Raw genomic sequence first — 17,375 nt, forward strand, 5'->3', positions numbered from 1 at the left:
ATATTATTATAATGATTTGAGGCGCTTTGCAAATACGTGTTCATTTACGAACCAGCAAGGTCTGCAATGGTAAAGAGTCAAAAATAAACTGTGGAACACATTGAAACAAAAGCAGATGACTTTGTATATATATTTGGTATATTCACTCTCCAGAGTAGACATCAATTATTAACAACAGCCGCCTCATGAAATAAACATGAGAAGGACAAAATAGAAACGTCTACTTCTTGAACTCTTAACGGGAGAGTGTGTGTACACACACACACACACACACACACACACACACACACACACACACACACACACACGCGAGGGTAAACGGTGTGGTCTTTTCTTTCATTAGACAGCAGCGCTCACACTAATGAGTGCCGGTCGGCATCAAAGCGTTTTGGTCCGAGTCCAGATGAACAAAGACGGAGCTGGAGACCAAAAACACGAATGCTCTTAGGAAGATGAGAGGAAATGACAACCGGGAGGAGGAACATACATATACTGTGTATATATATATATATATATATATATATATATACACAGTATATGAAGCCGGTATTGACCTTTAATTAAAGATCACACTCTGACCCGACTCGTCCACCTCTGACATGATAAAGAGGTTCTTTCACCACAGCTGAATAACTATTATTGTTATTCTTATTTCCATATTAATGGCGATTATTTTGCCCGATTAAACATCTTCTCAGGTTTGATATTTTGATGTTCTGCCGGATGAAACCATGAACGATGGCTGCGTTCCATTTATCTGAGTCCTGGTGTCACGGACATGGCTCTCTGGGGCCCTGTGATGGAATTAGACATTGGTTTATTAGTCTCACTTCAATAATAGGACAAATTAAAATGACTGCAATGAAGAAAAAAAGCTTTAATTTGAATGAATATTAATTCCTCATGATGGCAAATCTATGGCAACATTTTCATTGTAACTTCACACCAACGTCTCTCACAGGAACTGGCTCGTAGTAGGAAACATCTGAACTGTCGTGGAATGAAGTTAAATGATCTGTCGGTGGAACAGAAGGTACAGACTGCAGCGCTCGATTCACAGCCGAGACTCAAAGTGCAGCATAAAAACAAACGCTGAATCAATCAAACGGCACCATGTTGAGACGCTGCGCTCCAAGTGCTGACAAGAAGAAAGAAAAAGGAGGATGTGCAAATTAACAGTACAATGCATGTAAAAGGTTGTAGCCTTTTGTGGCCGTAACTTTACACAAAAGAGATTCAGTAGTTTAATCAACGCAGAACCTCTCGTTACTCCAGAAAAGAAACACGGTTATAACCGTTAACCAGTTCTAAATGAGTAAAAACCAGAAGAGTATTAAAACGGTCCGGAGTTAAAGGTTCTGTTATCGGTACTTTATTAGTTCCTGAGTGAGACGTCCTCGTCTCTTTGTCTTTGTCTTTGTCTCTTTGTCTCCGGCTCAGTACAGTGTGAGACTCACATCATGATCAGAGAGAAGAAAACATTTGAGAAGTCTGGTCGTCACAATAAAACCCTCACAAGTAAGTTCATCACAACATGTGACCAACAAGCAGAACAGAACATCTGTTGGTGGAGCAGCCGCCCGGTAACGGTAGTGATGTCATACGGTAGTGATGTCATACGGAGAGTGATGTCATACGGAGAGTGATCAGAACAACAGGATCATCAATGAAAGATCATTTCTGAGATAAATGTTTAGATGTGAATGTATTTTAAAGATTTTAGGAACTTCTTGCTATGCTGTTTGTTTACATACAAGAATAATGACGCAATGACGATTCTTTTATCGATTAATTGTCTTTTTTTCCCCACAATATAATCAAAAAGGAACCGATAAGCAGTATTGATAAGAGTACTAGTATCGATTACAGTGTTCAAACAGCGAGGGAACCTCTGAGGATACATTTAGTGCTCGAGGAGGTTTCCATGGTCTGATGCTCATCGTTTAGTGGTCAGCTGAAGGGGGGGGGGGGGGAGTAAACTGAAGGGCGGTGATTAAGAAGGTGGCCTCCTCGTTAGCTCTTAACAGAGCTCCAGCTTGATAATCAATGTCTATTTGGCCCCCCCCCCCCCCCTCCAACGTGGATGAGAGCCTGGTAACAAGCTTCTTCTTCTTCTGTGTCATTTCCCCTCTTTTTCTTCCCCGAGTGTCCTCTAATGATTCTGTAATCACTCGCTGATGCTGCCTCTCTTCTTCTTCTTCTTCTTCTTCTTCATCAGCGTCTGTTACAGCTTAACCCTCATGATGTGTATTCTTTTCCTCAGTAATTGCCTTCATCCAATTCATCGTGTGATCCGTTCGTCATGTACCGTTCTGTAATTTTGTTTTCATGACCCAACATGTTGTTTTTTATCCTCCGGTCTCCGCCTCCAACTCTCTGAGGCCGCGTCCACACTGATACGTTTTAAGAACCGGGGATTTAAAATGGAAACGATCTCCGTCCACACGGGCGTTTTACAACTTATTTCCGTCCAGACTAACACCTGTCTATTCACGTACACTGGGCATGCGGGTGCCGGTGTAAACAGGAAGTAGATTGGTTACAGAAAATTCGACAGTATTCGTAATAGTCTTTAATAATAAAAGAGGGCTTGATTCTTAAGATCTTCCTCTATATAATCAAACGGACAAATTTACAGGTAAAAAGTTACAGGGCTGAGGGTCTTGCTCTCTCTCTCTCGCACACATCAAAGCTACTTTAAAATGAACTATTTACAAATCAAAGTTTACTAAATTATGGGTCCATACATTTGGTCAACACACATCTCACTCGTTTCCTCCACTCGTAGCTCTGCCGGTGGCTGAAGTTCCTGTCGCAACTGAAGAGCATTTACTGCTTTTGTTCTTTTACAGTTTCTTTGTGAACTTCACGACAGTTGTGCAGAACAAAATAAGCGTGAATAAAGAAAATGAAAGTCCTCCGTTTTGTGTTTGTCTTGTCTGTGTTTGTCGGTGACTTCAAACGTCCGCTTCATAGGGCTGATAACGCCGCTGATCGCTCCAATAACAGCTGCTTCCTTCCAGAAGAGCTGGACTTCAACCCTTCACCCACTGGTTCAAGTCTTCTCCTTTCTATTGACAGTACAGCACTGCTTGGTGCTTAAATAACTGTGTAAAGAATAGACGCGCTGATGAGATGAGGAATTATGTTAAGTTTGTAAATTGTGTACAAGTCGCCCTAATGACAGGAGAAGTAGTCCACTAAGTGCCGATAGAGGCTTTATAGTTCACCACAAATCTCCAAGCAGCAGACGCCATAATGGAGGTCCAGTGAAAGAGGCTGTTTGCAAATAAAAGCCTGAATATCTCACAATGAGGCCAGATAAAGAAAAGGGACTTAAATCTGACAATTTAAGCTGCTCTCTTCAGACGAGCCACCAGTAGAATAAAGCGCATTATTGCACTTCAGGATTCCTTGTCTCGAAGGTTTGTGATTAATACAATCCGAAGAGATTTTAAAGTTTAGTTCTACGATATAAAATAGGTCAGTAAATACCCCTCTAGTGAATTTAGAAGCTTTTACGTGTCTTAAAAAAAGAGTGTAAATGAGACAACTAAACGTCCTCACTAGAACACTAGTCCTCCTTTAGCTTAGTGGTGGAGACATGAAGTCACGTGACCGTGGTGGAGTTCCTTTATAGACTAACGTGAAGTCACGTGACCGTGGTGGAGTTCCTTTATAGACTAACGTGAAGTCACGTGACCGTGGTGGAGTTCCTTTATAGACTAACGTGAAGTCACGTGACCGTAGTGGAGTTCCTTTATAGACTAACCTGAAGTCACGTGACCGTGGTGGAGTTCCTTTATAGACTAACGTGAAGTCACGTGACCGTGGTGGAGTTCCTTTATAGACTAACGTGAAGTCGCGTGACCGTGGTGGAGTTCCTTTATAGACTAACGTGAAGTCGCGTGACCGTGGTGGAGTTCCTTTATAGACTAACGTGAAGTCACGTGACCGTGGTGGAGTTCCTTTATAGACTAACGTGAAGTCACGTGACCGTGGTGGAGTTCATTTATAGACTAACGTGAAGTCACGTGACCGTGGTGGAGTTCCTTTATAGACTAACGTGAAGTCGCGTGACCGTGGTGGAGTTCCTTTATAGACTAACGTGAAGTCACGTGACCGTGGTGGAGTTCCTTTATAGACTAACGTGAAGTCACGTGACCGTGGTGGAGTTCATTTATAGACTAACGTGAAGTCACGTGACCGTGGGGGAGTTCCTTTATAGACTAACGTAAAGTCGCGTGACCGTGGTGGAGTTCCTTTATAGACTAACGTGAAGTCACGTGACCGTGGTGGAGTTCCTTTATAGACATAACATATCTATAACGCTTTTACATTACACTTCAAACATCATAAAAGTGGAGTTTATTTGTGAAGATTATCTTGAAGGATCATACACGTTTGTTATTATTTTCTGCAATAATCCAAAATCCAATGGAAGAATCCCATTGGCTGTTTGTGCGATGCTAACTTCCTGTTGGACTACAAAAATACGACCACCCTTCAGTGCACTCTTTCAGCTTTTAGCCATTGTGTAATTAAAGTAAAAAAACAAACAGAACTTCCTTGTTTTCTTCGCTTGTATTGCTAGCTATAACTAGCTTAACTTCCAACATCAAAAATGGCATCCCAAAATACGAGTGCAGAGGATGTTATGGACCAGGATACATTTTACAGATATTCATCCACATTTATTCGTATACATTTATTCCCCCGAGGAATTTAAACATGGCCGACAGAGACCCAGGGCGTCAGAATCTCACTCCGTGCATCCTGGTACATTCTAGACATTTGACATGTATGTCTACTACTCTTTCACTCAAACTAGTAACCTATCTACCTAGTGACAGATGGCTAGCTAGCTTGCTAATTCTGCATTGCTACACTGGTTACAGCGATTGAGCCGTACAGCAGGCCGGTGGCCAGCGACAGCGCTGGGTACAACGTTCCCTCCGCCTCATTCCCGGTCTCTAGTTAGCTAGTTAGCTAGCTTGCTAATTCCGCCATGCTTTTGTGGTTACAGAAAATTAGCTGAACAGTGGGCCGGTGGTCCAACGGTCCCTCCGCCTCGCTCCTCGTCTCTCTCTGGAGAAGCACAAGCTAACAAGCTAACTAGCCAGCCCCTCCGTCTAGGTGTTTACGACACTTTACGGCCCTACTGACCGTGTTGTCACTGTGACAGCTAACCTCAATGGACGTTCTCTTTTGTACTCGTCAAATTACCACGATCAACAGTCAAAAGACATTCAGTTTACAGCGATCTAAGAAAAGCAGCAAAATCTGCACACTGAAGCTGAAAACCAGTTTTGTCATTTACACCTGAGAGACTTTCATTTACCAGATTGTTCAATCTTCTGATGATTGATTAAACAAAAAGACAATGAATTCCTTTTTTGTCCTATCAGACAAAGCCCAGTTTTAAACCTGGGTGTATATTTATAACCTGGACATCACCAGAGACTGTGACTCTCCTCCTCTGGATGGTAAGAATGCTAAATGATAAGAAAACTGGAACACAAAAGCAGCCCGAAACAATAAACTGTGAAAGCATTGTGTGTGTGTGTGTGTGTGTGTATAAGGTTCCCTGTGGTTGAGTCATAGAGGGATAAACAGCGGCAGCATATGGATTGTGTGCAGTTCTGTCTACAGGGATGAGAGCTTATAGCGTCTTCACTCTTATCCTCTCTCTCCATTTCCCTCTCCTCCCAAATGATAATCGCACATTAGATTAACTTTGCATAATTGGTACAGATCCTTTCTTTTCTTTACGGCTTCTACAAATCCGACCAACTCAACTGGTGGCTTTTTTTGTTTTAGCAGCAACAGCAGAGAGCTGCAATAATGTCTTGAAAAACGTAGAGGCTATAAATCGTAGCAACTAAGGGTGGAGAGAAAAATCAATAGTGATATTTAATGGAACAGTTTTGTATCTATACATGGACACCAATTATCTGTTATTATATAAACTACTATTATTGCAAATGCAAATTAAACATTTTGCTTTCTCAGTCGACTGGAAAAATGAATTAAGCGTGACGAACCAAGTGAAAACGTTATCTTATTAATAAATAAAACAGATGAAAAAAAGGTAACAAATAGCAATTTTTCACTAAGAATGTTTAAAATCGCACAACGTATCGTGAATTTAAGTTACTAAGTAATTGAGGAACTTTAAACTGGTTATGAAACAGTCTCAGTCTAATAAGTAAACGAGACCGTTAGAGAGAAGATTGGCTGTTTTTATAGGTGCCACCGGGTCGGATTCGGCGCAAAAATCTAATTCGTCGGCCCCCGCTGGGAGCCAGACTCAGGACATATTGCTGGAACCGCTGGAGGGAAGGGGGGCACGGGAGAACCAGAACCACGACTGAGAGGAGCAGACTGTCAGACCCTGCTGCAGTAAAATGAGAGGTTTTCTAAAGAGACTCTGGTGCTCAGAGACACTACCACTTTAGTCCACAGGGGGCGACAGAGTCAACACTAAATGGAAGTTCCTCGTAGTAACTTTTAAGTATCAGGATAATATCGTGAAGTAGGGGCCTCTGGTGATTCCCATTCCATATTTGAAGGCCGAGCAGTGCAGCAGAGCTCAATTCATCAAACGCTGATTCAATTTAAAAGTCATCGCGTCAACAGTCTGAGAGTCTGGGTTCTGTTTCTGCATCCGGTGATGACATCAACACAGAAAAGAAATGAACAGAGGAAGGGATGCTTGTGGTGACCTTGTGACCCCGAGAGCGTCACACACACACACACACACACACACACACACACACAGAGCTGCTATACCTGTCTGAGTGTCTTGAGCATCTCTGTGGCCTCGTCCTGCTTGCCCTGCTTGGCCATCAGCATCATCTCCTGGATCATGCCGATGCGGCGCTGGTAAGGCGGCGGCGGCGGCGTCGACCCGCCGCGGCTCAGCCGGTCCCCCGACTTCAGCATGAGGGAGGCCAAGATGTCGCCGCCGCCACCGCGCTCCTTGGTGGGCGTTCGCCTCCAGCCGTGCTGGGGGCTCGCCCCTCCGGACTCCTGGCCCTTGGTCTGCTTGGCACCCATTGGGGATGCTGTGTTAGCGTGGATGACAACAAAGGCTGGTGGTGCAAAAACCCCAAGCAGTCACGCACATCCGGGTCTGATCAGTGTTTGGGATACTTTGCTCATCAGAGTGTCAGCAGCTGGGAGCAAAACAAATCCAAACTGCACGTGAAGAATGCTCATCATCACCCAGTCACAGGAGAGTAAATGGCTCCAAAGTACACAAGTGACAGTTTTTGGGTGAACTTGGGTAATCCTGGAGGGTGCAGCTCAGGTCGGGAACAGGTCCGAGGATGCTGCGTGCAGCATGTCCGCAATAAGAAAAACCACGGACACAGCAAAGTCAGGAGGACGCAGGACTCCTCTCCTGCGTGCAGAGTCTGCAGACCTCCTATCCCGAGCACAACTTCACCACCATCTCCAAAAAATATATATTTACCTCCAAACAACCGCGTTACCTCCTCTGCTGTTATCCTCTAAAGCCCGACGGAGGAGGAAACAACGCATCCGAGGAGGTGGTGCATGAAGCAGGGCATGGCAATGTTTACGTCTCCTTCAAGATCACCGCTGTCTCCTCTCCTCCCTCCTCCCTGCACGCGCTGCCCTTCATCGCGCACACACTGAAACAAAAACACATTCGTCCTTCTCCAAGGTGGATCCTCCCTCCGCTCCCGGAATGGGACGCAGACGCATCGGCCGTCTCTGAGGTGCTTCCTCGGTCCTTCTTCTGCTGGGACTGAATTATACGTTTCACCCTCCTGTTCAACTGAGTGGTGGGCGCGCGCAGCGAGTGCACGTGATGGCAGGGAAGGGAAGGGCGGGCAGAGGAGCGCGAGCGCCGACAAAAAGTTTGCGGTCGTTTCGTTCTCTAAAAAGGCCACGTGACAATTTACATTAAGTAACGCGTCGTTGTTAATGTTTTTCCGCATTATATTTGTTTTAGTTAAATCTTTGCACTATTGTTTAGTTAGTTAATTTAATATTATTCTATTTCATTGTATATATTGTGCATTTTATATTTAATATTCTTTACTTTGCAGGATTAATAAAGTATCTATTTATATATTGTCGAGGTGATTTGTGCCTTTTACGATCTTGTAGTATTTTAGTAAAATCGGCATAATAGATTGGAAAAATTATTAAAAATAATATCTACAATATAAATTAGGCTAATTGATTAATGCTAGCTAGCATATTGAGGCAGAAGTAAGTCACATCATCTCTACATGTGTTATTATCTTTACTATATGTTGATGTTAATTTCCTGCTTTCTTTATTAATGGAATTGGTGCTATTGATTGTACTTAATGTTTATTGTAAATAAATAAAAAATGCTTCATAACATCTGTTACATTGTCAACGCAACATATTGAAATTAAAGTTTTTAAAAGATTACATTTATAAATGGCCTCGAGTCTTTTTTCTTATTGAGTAAAGAAGAAGAAACATTCACTTATCTGTTCCTTTAAAATGCTTTTGTGAATCTGCATAATGTAATAAGATATTATATTCTATAAAGCAGTTTCACCAGACTGAGTGTAAGTCAACATCTCAGTGAGGAATCATTGTAAAAATGTTCATTCAATGCAGTAAATGTGATCACATGCTTCATACACTAGAGATCAATGCGTAGACAAGGAGAGGGTTACACTGCCCCCTGCTGGTGGCTGTATATACACTGATATATATATATTTGCAGCAGCAGTAGTACAGTACATGAAGAGGATATACTGTGTTCAACAAAAACAGTCAAATTAAACCTCATTCAACAGATACAATGCGAGCCTGAATATAAATAACTTACACAAGAAATGTCGAAGTGTACTTTTCAAAAAAGGTTTATTTGTTTGGCCTTTAATTACATTTATATTTACAGTAGCATCTCAACCATCACAGTCGCTTCAAAACACTTATGGAAATAAAAACAGTGTTTAGTTCATTTCCTCTCGTTAACCGGAGAGAAATAACTCGTTTCTCTCGTCAGAGATTAAAAACCAACGACGTCCAGGACGAACGCTTCAGGCTGGTTTTCAGCTTTAACTACTTCATGGTTTCTGCATTTGTTATTAACTAAGAGCTGAATCTCACCTTCTTTACGGCAAAAAGAAGATTTTCTTTGTACGTCAACATTTACAGTCCCCCCCCCCCCCCCATCCTTGAGCTGTTAGTTTGATCTTTTACAGCATTGAATCACAGGATGGAATTATGAGTTATTGAAGCACTGATCAAGAGAATAGGACGTTAAAGTCAACAGGGATTTAAGAAATGATCTAAATACTATATAAATTATAATTACATAATCACTCCCGTTACTGGTTTTATACGCTGAGTCAGTGTGAAGTCACGATGCGACGTGTTTTAAGGCTTTGTTTATACTCCGCGTTATTCTCTAAAACAGCAGAAGACGAACAAACAAAAAGGAACTGTGAAGAAGCAAGAAGACGCCATAAACCAGCAAATCTGTCAAGAATTAAATGTATTATAAAGAAACTAAAAGGTTGAATTATATCCTGTAACATATTTACTCAGATGTAGATTTTTTTAACACCTTTTGTTTCTAAAGCATCTGAACACCAAATTGTCTTTGTGTGATCACTAAACTTGTAATCAGTGTTTTTCTCAGAGGACTAAACAGATATAAAGTATAAACTGTACCTGAGATACGAGACTTTAAACTAAGACGTGCACAGCTGACGGACCTCCTCACTGCTGCCAGAGATCCACTGAACGACATGAAGGTAAATACATAAAATATACGTTTTAAATCAGACATTTGGTTTAACTTTGACGAGTCTTTTCTGTTGACGTGAGGGATTCCATCCACTGTGCTTCAATGTTGTAAATAAAAGCAACTTACACACGACAAGCAGCTCATAAGTCAACCTGACGCAACTAAACCGTTGATAGACGTAGAATGAGAAACAGAAACCGGGTCGGGATGAAAGCTACGAGTCGTGAGTTTGTGTTTGTACGAATTCAAAAGGAGAACATCTCGGAGGAGTTAGTAACATGTTAGACTGGAAGAACCAACTGGAGGTTGAAGCTCGGCTGCAGTTGTTGCTCTTTTCATGAACCCAGCAGGAAAGATTCCCTCGATAATAAAAAAAAAAAACTCTCCCTCCCTCCCTCCTCTTCACTGTGTCGTGTCTCTTGAACGGTCGATAACGTCTCCACCTCATGTGAGTTAGTCGATGACGTCTATATTCTCCCTCTGCAGCACCTGACTCAAGCTGAAGGCTGTGTGTGTGGGGGGGGGAGGGGGCCTGCAGGTGGGAGGAGACTACTCGCAGTTAGAATGTGTAGCCAGCGGGGGGCGCTTTGTCGTCTTTGTTGCTCTCCAGGGAGAAGGGAGGGATGCGGACGTCGAAGTGGGAGCCGTCGGTCCTCTCGATGCGAAACGTCCCCCTAAAAACAACAGAAGAAGAAGAAGAGAGGACGGAGATGTTTGAGCCTCTGGAGGAAGAACCGGAGAGTAGAGGACGCAGCAGTGACGGTAGTAGTGATGTTAGTGATGTTAGTGACGGTAGACTCACCACATGTGACCGCTGGGGGCTTGTAGAGACACATGGCTGCTGTACTGGAAGGCCGGCTGCTCTTTAGACAACACCGGCTCCTGAGAGAGAAACAAGATCAGTCTGTGTTCACACGCAGAGCATCGACGCACTTTAAACAGAAACAATCATCCATAAAAAACAAATGAAAAATAAAATTATATTTATGTTTTAAAATGGATTTTAAATTCCTGTTTGTGCATTTCAGTTCCGTGCGTTCACTGCTCAGTGACTTACGTTCCAATAAAAATACCTTTTCTAATAAATTAAAGTGTGAGTGTGAGTGTGAGTGTGAGTGTGAGTGTGTGTGTGTGTGTGTGTGTGTGTGTGTGCTCTAACCCGGCCTACGACTCCTCGTCCTCGGACCGTCTCCAGGGTTCCTGACAGGCTGAAGATCCTCCAGTGTCTCTCTCTCAGCTGGACCACCTCGCTGCCCATGTTCTCCAGACGGATGCAGTAGCGCCACTGCAGGAAGACGACAGACACGTCGGTACTAGAGGTGTAATAACACATGTAATAACACGTGTACTCCAACTGAAACCTTCGGTACAGAACGTCCTGTGACCCATGTGTATAAACACATATATGATACCCATATATACTGTATATGCGATCCCACTGGATTGTGGACAATACAGATGTAAAACATTAAAGTTTATTGCTGAAGCGCCGCTACAATGTGAGTTCACATGTGCTCTGTTTAAATGAGAACAAGCTGCAGCCCAGTATCATTGCATACGGTTTCATTTTGATACTTTGGCAACTTTCGTGCCATTAAAGCCATTAAAGCCTGCTGACACAGACGTGTTTAAAGCTCCCAGCTGTTCCCACAGTGACAGATAATAAAGACAACTACTCACCCAGTACACATGGGAGTTCTGGGCCTCCTGAGAACAAGAAAGACTTTCTATTAGCAGCTACAGAACAAAACAGAAAACGGCGGCAACGAGGAGCCAACGAGGAGCCAACGAGGAGCCGGGGTGTTTTTGGATCGTCGGAACCAAAATGGCCCCCCATGCGACGCGGTAAGTTACTCTGGTGATTTACCCTCATGCCCATGTAGAAGGGGATGACGGTGACCCGGATGTTCTCCGTGGTCTCCCTGTGGACGTCTGAGAGCTCCAGCCAGGGGTGGTTCTTCTCCTGCCAGGCCTTCAGGGTGTCTCTGGCTGTGAACGGAGGAGCTACAGGACGACACGGAGAACACAGGTCACGGTTACTTCAACAGCGTAAACTTAAACTTAAAACGGCCCAAATAAAATATGACACACGAGCATCCTAAGCCACAGAAAAACAAGCGTCCTTTGAAGACATAAACAAAGTAAAAGTAAATAGTTGACGATAGTATTTTGGTTCGTTAGCTATATTAGAAATAAGACATCTTTAGAGGTTTGTGTGAGGAACGAGGTTTACATTTGGCCGGGTTGAACATGAGGAAGCGCTCAAACAGCTCGTGCTGGATCGGGATCTGCTCTGCAGAGTTGTAGGGCAGGATGTCTTCATGGCTCACATAGTCCAGACCTGAAGGAGAGAAACCACACACACACACACACACACACACACACACACGGGGATGAAGCCGACTATAAAACACATGAAAAGGGAAAGTTTCATCAACTATAAGAGACGTGAATCTGAATGTTTTATACTGGAGCAGAATTAAAGACGGTAGAATGATAATGTCCGATAGACGTGTGACTCACACACGTGACCGTACTGAGCGGTCAACGTGCCGGTGGTCTCTCATACCTGGGATAGCGTACAGGGCTCTGCTGTCGTCGTGGTTGGCCAGAAACGTCACTGCCTCCGTCTGAGACCTCTGAGACTGTCAAACACAACGAGAGAAAAGTCACACCGATGGGGAGCGACTCGACACGCTAATGAACCACCTCAGTGGTGGCGTCCGATACGAGGGTCCTGGGACAGACGACGTTGTATGATGTACAGATTATAAAGCCCCCCTGCAATTTGGGGAATTGAAGGACATTTCAACCTAAAATCAACTAAACAGAGGCCGATATCTTTCCTTACAGGGCTCGTATAAAAGGCGATAAAGTAATGTATTAATATTAGTTTACTTTATCTACAATTCCTCCATGTGGAGGTCGGTTTATGGCGTTTTGCCGTTACAGTCGTTGTTTTCTCGTTAAACAGAACATCTAGTTTGTTGGTTCTCTGGCGTTTAGAGAATAATGCATGTTGAGTATAAACTCCTTTGTGTTGTAGTTTGAGTATAAACACAGCTTTAAAGGGAGAACATGCTGCTGCAGGGACTTACTATGTGAGGGCAGTCCCTGGTGTCGATCAGGACTTGGTAGTAGGTGTGGGTCTTCCCCTTCACCTCCTTGGAGCCGTGGGCTCCCGGAGGATCAGGTTTGCTGAAGGAAGACGGCGACAGAGACAAAAATAAATCTTTGTTTTTTAAAACCACAAAACCAGCCAGTCCTTCAGCCGGAGGTTTACCTCTCGGTCATGGGAGGCGTGATGTCTCTGTCGTAGAGTCGGGCGTGCCAAGGAAACAACACGATGCCTCTGTAGCCAAACACGCTGTGGAGAAACAGCTGAGGGGGGGGGGGGGGGGGGGGGGGGGACAACAAGCAGTGAGATTATATCAGCAGGAGGTTTAATAAAGCAGAAAATTAGATTACATTCACTTGACAGGATTGGGCAAATGTGCCATCATAGCAAAACAAATAGATACTTGAAAACAGAGCAGACGGTAGTAAAGACTCTAATATAGACTCATGTGGTGTGATGCTGTAGAAGGCCTCCTGCAGACTCACTCACCTGTCCCGTTTCATATTTTCCGTGCTGCTTCACAGCCTCAAACATTCCCACCGTCTCCAAAATCTTCCCTTCAGGCCTGCTCCTGCCAAACACAGGCAACACCATGACACACTGGACGCTCTGTGTGTGTGTGTGTGTGTGTGTGTGTGTGTGTGTGTGTGTGTGTGTGTGTGTGTGTGTGTGTGTGTGTGTGTGTGTGTGTGTGTGTGTGTGTGTGTGTGTGTGTGTGTGTGTGTGTGTGTGTGTGTGTGTGTGTGTGTGTGTGTGTGTGTGTGTGTGTGTGTGTGTGTAACCAACTTCAAAAGAAAAGCGCCACAGACTGTATATAAGAAGTGGACGTGGTCGTCGTGACATTGTTCATTGGTTTGTGGACTGATGTTCTTGAGTTTGTCGTTTTGGCCGTCGCCATCTTGTTTTTTTTCTCAGCCAGTGAACAGGAAGTGACCACATCTGGACTGAGGAGGAGTGACGTAGAGACGCTGTATACGTCTCTGGTGTCGACCTGTCAATCACTGTGTAGCCCCGCCCCTAAAGCATCCCCTGCTTTATGGTCTGTTTGACTCTAAATGGACCATCATTTACTAAATGAACATCATGCTGTATTGAAGAAGACTTGAAACCATAAACTCATGTTTACAATGTTTACTGAGGTAATAAATCAAGAGAGAAGTAGAGTCATTTTCTCATAGACTTCTATACAACCAGAGGAGTCGCCCCCTGGTGGACAGTAGAGAGAATGCAGCTTTAAGACAACAGAGGTTGCCGCCCTAAAAAAATAACATCTGTATACAAAGAATGTAGACGGAGATCAAAACAACGTCCTATCAGGACATATTAGGGTTTATAAATCCCTGAGGAGCCTCAACTAGTAAAATCAAACAGTTGTGAAGAGAAGAAGCTTCTAAAGGAGAATCTCTGCTCCCCGTCAGCCGTAATCTCAATCACAACTTTGACCAGATTGAATAAAACACCTCGACTTGTCTGATGTCAACAAAGAGGAATATCACTCTAATCTCTACGCCCCCTCGCCTGCAGACTCACAACAACACACACACACACTGAATACATGTTAACGCTGACAACAACAGCTGGTCACTTCAAATAAATAACACGCATACTTGTGCAGAGCTAATCTTCCCCACAGAGATGAAGAGTGGGGGATTAATGAGGTGGATATATGGACCGTGGGATTACACATCACACTGTAGGAGGTTTCAGGTTATTGTGAGAATAATAATAACCTGAGGTAACCTGATTTTTTTATGTGGTTTACAGCTGAAATCAAATTGCTTTCTTGTGTCTGCTACAGAATATGCATCTGCTCTGTAGATCTTCAAGACATTCAGCAACTAAAAGGGAGACATTTGTAGTTCATATATTGTAGTTTCATGAGGGCGCCTCCTAGTATTGCATTGAAGTTACACATCTTTGGATGCAGCCAATAAATATCATTTGCAAAGTAGGTTTTTAACAAATATTTGCAATCGCACGCCCTGTACGCTCACGTTTCCTTGCTAGCTGTAGTCTTTAGCATTGGTCCACTAACATGATATCCGGTTTGCATGATTCAACGTGAATGCAGCACAAAGAGCCTCAGGAATATCCAGATGTTTGCGCTGCACATCAGAACACGAGGCCTCCGCAGCTCTTTGAACACATTTATTTCTGTTTCTACGTCTGAAACCGTCGGAGAAATGTCAATAATCAGATCTAAATATAGACAACCCTTCTCAAACCCTGCAACCAGCCTGAACTCCGGTCAACAACTCTCCTGCCAATAAGCGAGGGAACAGTTTGACTTCACCGCTCTGCACACAGGAGCGAAGCCACAGAGCCGTCGTCATGTGGGGGAAAGGTCGGCTCAGTGAGACCGGAGATGTGATTGCACAATGAAAGAAGGTTACAAGAACTATGAGAGAGATGAGCTGAGGCTGAATCACTGCTGGTATTCCACCCACCTGTACTTCCTCTCACGGAGGTTATGTTTTATTATTTATTAAATAAAAACTCTGCCGCTCACTTTCAGTCGTGATACGAAGAGATTTCTTATAACTACTTCTAAACACAGAGAGCCACACGTTTCTATCTGCACTGATCACAACAACGCTCCTTTCATTCCATCACAGAGACGTCGGAAAAGACTCAAGAAATGTCTGGAGACCAACATCAACATGCTGGTACCCGTGTCACTAAAGTCTTTATACGGCAGTCACATTGCTATGGAAGCACATTCAACAACAACACTAAAAATAACACAAAAAAAAGATGAAAAGTTAATAAATTAAAGTCATATTTATGAGATAGAAACAGCTTGGTCGTGGTGTGAGGTCGGTCAGAACGGTCACCTTTATTAACTTTGTCTTGCCAAACACACTAAATGTAACTAATAAGATGAATAAGGACTGCACTGTTTATACAAAGGAGCTCTCACTACAATGTTGCAAGTTAAGGAGCAGACGTGATTTGTGGCAATAAAGCATTTATTCATGAGTTTCATGAAGAACTTTGATTTCAGCCAAACACACATTCCAGTTGTATGCATGAATGGTTTCTAGATATATTATGATATATGTTGTGTGACAGAAGATATTCTCCATATGTCCCCACTTCCATTTATCAACACGACTCCAGGGAGACACAGATAAAAGGCTCAGAGACGTCATTAATGTTCATAACAGGCAGACACGTTACATTTTCAAAATACCTTTTTGTGTTAGAACTTCCTTTTACAACGCAACTTTGTGGCTTTTGATTTGTTTAATCTGAGGATAATTATTGTTGGATTCAACCACATCAATGATCGATTATGTTGAGTATGAACTCAGTGATAATCTGTTGATTATTATTGATTAACTATAAACAAAGATCCTTGAGTTCAGCACAAGTTTGAATCACACATATTTCTATTAAATTCAGAGATGTAGATCGGCAAGCGTAATGCAATTCTCCTGACTAGGACTAATGTTTCTTAAACATCCTCCATGGTGAGTGATTTAACGCAGATTTGAAGGCTGTCAGATCAGCTGTTGCTCAAAGCCATGCTGACTAGCTGTATAGCTAGCTAGCTAGCTAGCTAAGCAGCTAGCTAACAGCAGAGGACGACGCAGTACGTAGTTAGCTAAAGTCGTTAGCATGTTAGCATTTTCACACTTGGCTGCAGAGTCGCTTACCGTGACGTCATGAACCGCCTCTGTTGGACGGGCAGTGCGCAGGTCCGGCATTGAACCCGCGGTCTGAACACCTCGGACCCGCTGCTGCCGTCAACGACGCTCAGTATTCTGTGTGTGTGCTTCTTGCTGTATTTACTGACGGTGCTCAGCAAGCCTCGGCGTAACGCACAGGCCGCCATCTTTACAACAGCCGGAGAGTAGTGAGCAGGGCACGCTCACGTAACGGAACACGTATTTACAGCGTAATGATGTAATTAAGCTGCCTTCAGGGAGCGATTGAGAGAGTCGTATTTACGAGATATATTTGCTAAACTTGAATGTCTCTGATTTGTAACACCACGCTATGATCCAACAAAATTGAGGTATTTTAGCTTGCTTTGATTATTATTATTATTATTATTTAGCAATTAAGTTGTATTGATCTGGTCAAAAAGTGAGCAATAACCCATTACACTTGAATATATGGCAAATTAACGTTTTTTTAAGCGCACGTATCTTACAAACGTAGACGTCAGTTGTAATTAATCACAATTTAGACATTAAGTGAAAAAAGGTTTCAAAAAATAATTTTGTTTCACACTAAAGCGCTTTATCGCCATATGTGTTTCGCACGTAAAGCCTGTTAAAAGAATACTCCACTTTCTTTTGGAGGCCGTGAAGGCACCAAATGGAGCTCGCGCGTGTGTACCGTTAGCGAGCAACATTTGAGTTGAATGTGAAATCAAACATTAGTTTTATTTTATTATATTATGTATCTATTATTCAAATATAATGAGTTTACGAAGATTATAAATAGATTTGTTTTAAACCCCAATAATAATAAATAGTT

The 17,375-nt window shown here is 43.0% G+C and overlaps 2 protein-coding genes across 3 annotated transcripts in view; both read right to left on the minus strand.

The window, feature by feature from the left end:
- lrrc75a (leucine rich repeat containing 75A) overlaps nucleotides 1-7,059 on the minus strand; it is a gene marked incomplete at both ends in the record, with an annotated part of 32,322 nt that extends 25,263 nt beyond the window's left edge. Inside the window, one exon of the mRNA XM_079166821.1 lies at nucleotides 6,793-7,059. Coding sequence (XP_079022947.1) covers nucleotides 6,793-7,059 — 267 coding nt within the window. The remainder of the gene's footprint in view (nucleotides 1-6,792) is intronic.
- A 1,807-nt stretch (nucleotides 7,060-8,866) lies between these two features.
- On the minus strand, nucleotides 8,867-16,728 carry poldip2 (polymerase (DNA-directed), delta interacting protein 2). 2 transcript variants are annotated; one of them, XM_079166847.1, is made up of 11 exons: nucleotides 16,547-16,728; nucleotides 13,377-13,452; nucleotides 13,053-13,150; nucleotides 12,868-12,967; nucleotides 12,339-12,414; nucleotides 12,003-12,110; nucleotides 11,637-11,773; nucleotides 11,450-11,476; nucleotides 10,929-11,054; nucleotides 10,572-10,651; nucleotides 8,867-10,443 (listed from the first exon to the last, which is right to left on the minus strand). In XM_079166847.1, exons 1-11 carry the CDS (start codon nucleotides 16,723-16,725, stop codon nucleotides 10,329-10,331), a joined length of 1,122 nt encoding a protein of 373 aa, XP_079022973.1. In that variant the 5' UTR covers nucleotides 16,726-16,728; the 3' UTR covers nucleotides 8,867-10,328. The 2 variants fall into 2 exon arrangements, with proteins under 2 accessions (XP_079022973.1, XP_079022974.1); XM_079166848.1 differs by lacking the exon at nucleotides 11,450-11,476.
- Between the last annotated feature and the right edge of the window lie 647 nt (nucleotides 16,729-17,375).

Source organism: Pholis gunnellus (genome assembly GCF_910591455.1).
Source record: "Pholis gunnellus genome assembly, chromosome: 9".
Taxonomy (NCBI): Eukaryota; Metazoa; Chordata; class Actinopteri; order Perciformes; family Pholidae; genus Pholis; species Pholis gunnellus.